Source organism: Mycteria americana, chromosome 8, assembly GCF_035582795.1.
Source record: "Mycteria americana isolate JAX WOST 10 ecotype Jacksonville Zoo and Gardens chromosome 8, USCA_MyAme_1.0, whole genome shotgun sequence".
Taxonomy (NCBI): Eukaryota; Metazoa; Chordata; class Aves; order Ciconiiformes; family Ciconiidae; genus Mycteria; species Mycteria americana.
Genome location: NC_134372.1, coordinates 5900255 through 5902949, shown reverse-complemented (window position 1 = coordinate 5902949; position 2695 = coordinate 5900255). Strand labels below are relative to the sequence as shown.

General features: G+C 36.9%; 1 protein-coding gene across 1 annotated transcript; it reads right to left on the bottom strand.

Moving 5' to 3' along the window:
* Window positions 1-497: 497 nt before the first annotated feature.
* LOC142413641 (neuropeptide Y receptor type 6-like) lies at window positions 498-1619 on the bottom strand. The gene has a single exon (XM_075509971.1). The coding sequence runs from the start codon at window positions 1617-1619 to the stop codon at window positions 498-500; it is 1122 nt and encodes a 373-aa protein (XP_075366086.1).
* Window positions 1620-2695: the final 1076 nt, after the last annotated feature.

The following is a 2695-nucleotide window of genomic DNA, read 5'->3' as shown; positions in this document are numbered from 1 at the left end:
TCTCTTACAGTGTGAACTGCCTATAAACTGTTGTGCAGATCGACCAGAGGTGGGAACAACGTAGGGCTGGAAAATTAAAAGGCCGGAAAACAGTCTGTGAAAAGGCTGATGAAGTTAGGAATGCCATAATATTCATGATTTACTTGGGTGAAGCCAGGTGTTTAGGAAGGACAACCGCATCAGTGGCTGAAATGGAAATACTTTTATTGGTGCTAAGGTAGTATGCCAACGACTTGGAAATTGTGGACTAAAAAAGTAAGATGTTAATACTGTTTATAATTCATTATTATTGATCTTTAGGACTCTTGGAATTGGTTTATTAGTATTAATACCATCATAAAGTACTGTTAAGGGGATGCCTATGGGAGCATAATCCTGTTTTTGCTGAACTAAATGGCAAAGACTTCCTCTAAACTCAGCGGTAACATGATCAAGACCTACAGAAAAAGGTCACCTGCAACAAAATACAAAATTTTGGAAACTGCTGTTGGATTATTTTAGATATCCACAGGGGGGTTATTTAATTTCAGAGATCCCTTAGATGCATCGGTTTGCAGATTTGAAAGGGCAATATTTTCATATTCCTCTTGTGATGCTGAGCATCTGCAGTGGTGAACTAACACTATCAAATCCTTCTGAAAATTCTTGTTGAGAAATCCATAAAAGATGGGATTGATACATGTTGAGATCATGGCCACAAGGTGGCATATTGTAAATGCTAAATTATGATTACAGCTCATTAGTGCCTCATAGTTCCAGTCAAAAACAACATTGAATATATTGAGAGGCAACCAGCAAGCTGCAAAAGTCACAACAATTGATATCAACATCATATTAATCCTTTTGTTTTCACTCAGTCTGCTCTCATTCTCTCTCATCCTGTCTATTTTGCCATGTCTCCTTCGAAGACATACAAATATCCTGAGATAGCAGATAAAAATAAACCCCAGTGGGAAGCAGTACTGAAAAACCAGCAGACTAGTGGTAAAAATCAGTCGCTCTGTAACAGATGGCCATGCTTCAATGCAAGCAACCTTGTTCTTGTAGAAATCACTATGGAAAGATAGATGTTTGAAGGGTTCATCAGTTAATTGGTGAAATATTAAAAAAGGAATGGATATTATGAGGGAAAGCCCCCAGATGAAAAGAATTCCCCAGTAAGCATGTGAAATATTGGGCTTCCAGCCACGTGGGTTCACAATTAACTGATATCTCTCGATAGCAATGAGTACAAGTGAGAAAATGGAGACTGTGACAGATATACTTTGTATGAAAGAACTTATTTTACACATAGCTTCCCCAAATATCCAGTAGTCCATTAAGGTGTATGCAACTGTGACAGGAATACACATGATACAGATCAAGACATCTGATAAAGAGAGGTTGGCAATCAAAATGTTGGTAACATTTTGAGCTTCTTTCCGTCTCTTTATTATAATAATCAGGCAAAGATTTCCAAAAAGCCCCACTATTGTAACTAATGTGTAGGCTGTAATAAGCAAGAATTCTGCAAGGAAGGAAGGTTGGCACGTATCAAAGTTCAAAAACTGAGAATAGCTAACGTTTGAGATAGTTTGATTAGACAGAATCTCACTGGGATGCTGAATGGCTTTATCCATCGTGAAGCATCTGCCAACCTACGGACAAAACCTAGTATTATTTAGAATATAGTTCGTATGGAGCTTTCCAAGGCAATGATTACTATGAGTCTATCTTCGTAGTTGGTGTCCTTGAAGTTTTGAGCAAATCTAGTATAATTAATTATAGCACTGAGAAATCCTGAAAGGAAAAGCCAGTGGTTGAGTATTAGTGGTTTTGTGTATATATATGGATGGAGGTTGATGCTACTTTTCTGAGGTTCTGCACTGACCGTGTTACAGAACTGTAACTGGTTGTGATGTATAAGAAATAGCAGTGATAGCTCTGTTTAAACTTGTACGAACGTTTTCATGCAAACCCTCTTTACCAACTGTGGATAAACTTTGCTTTTCAAAATAAAATATTTTAAGTTCTGTCTCAGCCGAAGATTTAGCAAGGTTTAAAGAATTCCAGTGAGGATAATCTGTTGCTTTTTTATTATCAGAAAAATGAAGAATTGGGTCCTGCCATCACATTGCTAGCTTAGACATCACACCTGTATTTTCTCCAGAACTACAAAGCAATGTGAGCTAATACACCAAATCCTTCTGGATTAATCAAAATGATGTGTGCTTGAGCTTAAGTAATATTCAACACCTCTATGAATGGCATCTTTAAGGGAGTTTCCTCTTCTGCTTATGTATTAAAGACAGCACGTCCTTTTTCCTCAATCTAATCTGAGAAAAATGTAAACCAAACAAAGATCACATCTTAGTTATACATACAATTATTTCCATATCAGTAGTTGCCAAAGGTCGTCTCATTTCCCTACACACCGTTTGCTGTTGTACAAGTTTGATGAACAATACCCCCAAAATTTTCTGTGGTTAAATACAACATGTACTCAAGAGACACAGAGTTGATTCTTCTTTCAGTTCTAACTTAAACAGTTGTCAAGCAAAAATCTGATATTAGTGCAATTCTGTTGTTATAAAACTAATACTAGTGGGAAGAATTAGGTTCATCTTGATGGGTTTGAATTTATCATTGAGTTAATCTTAACCATAAATCAAAGGCTCACCAGCTTTCTGGCCAGAAAGAGGCTATGTTTCCAACC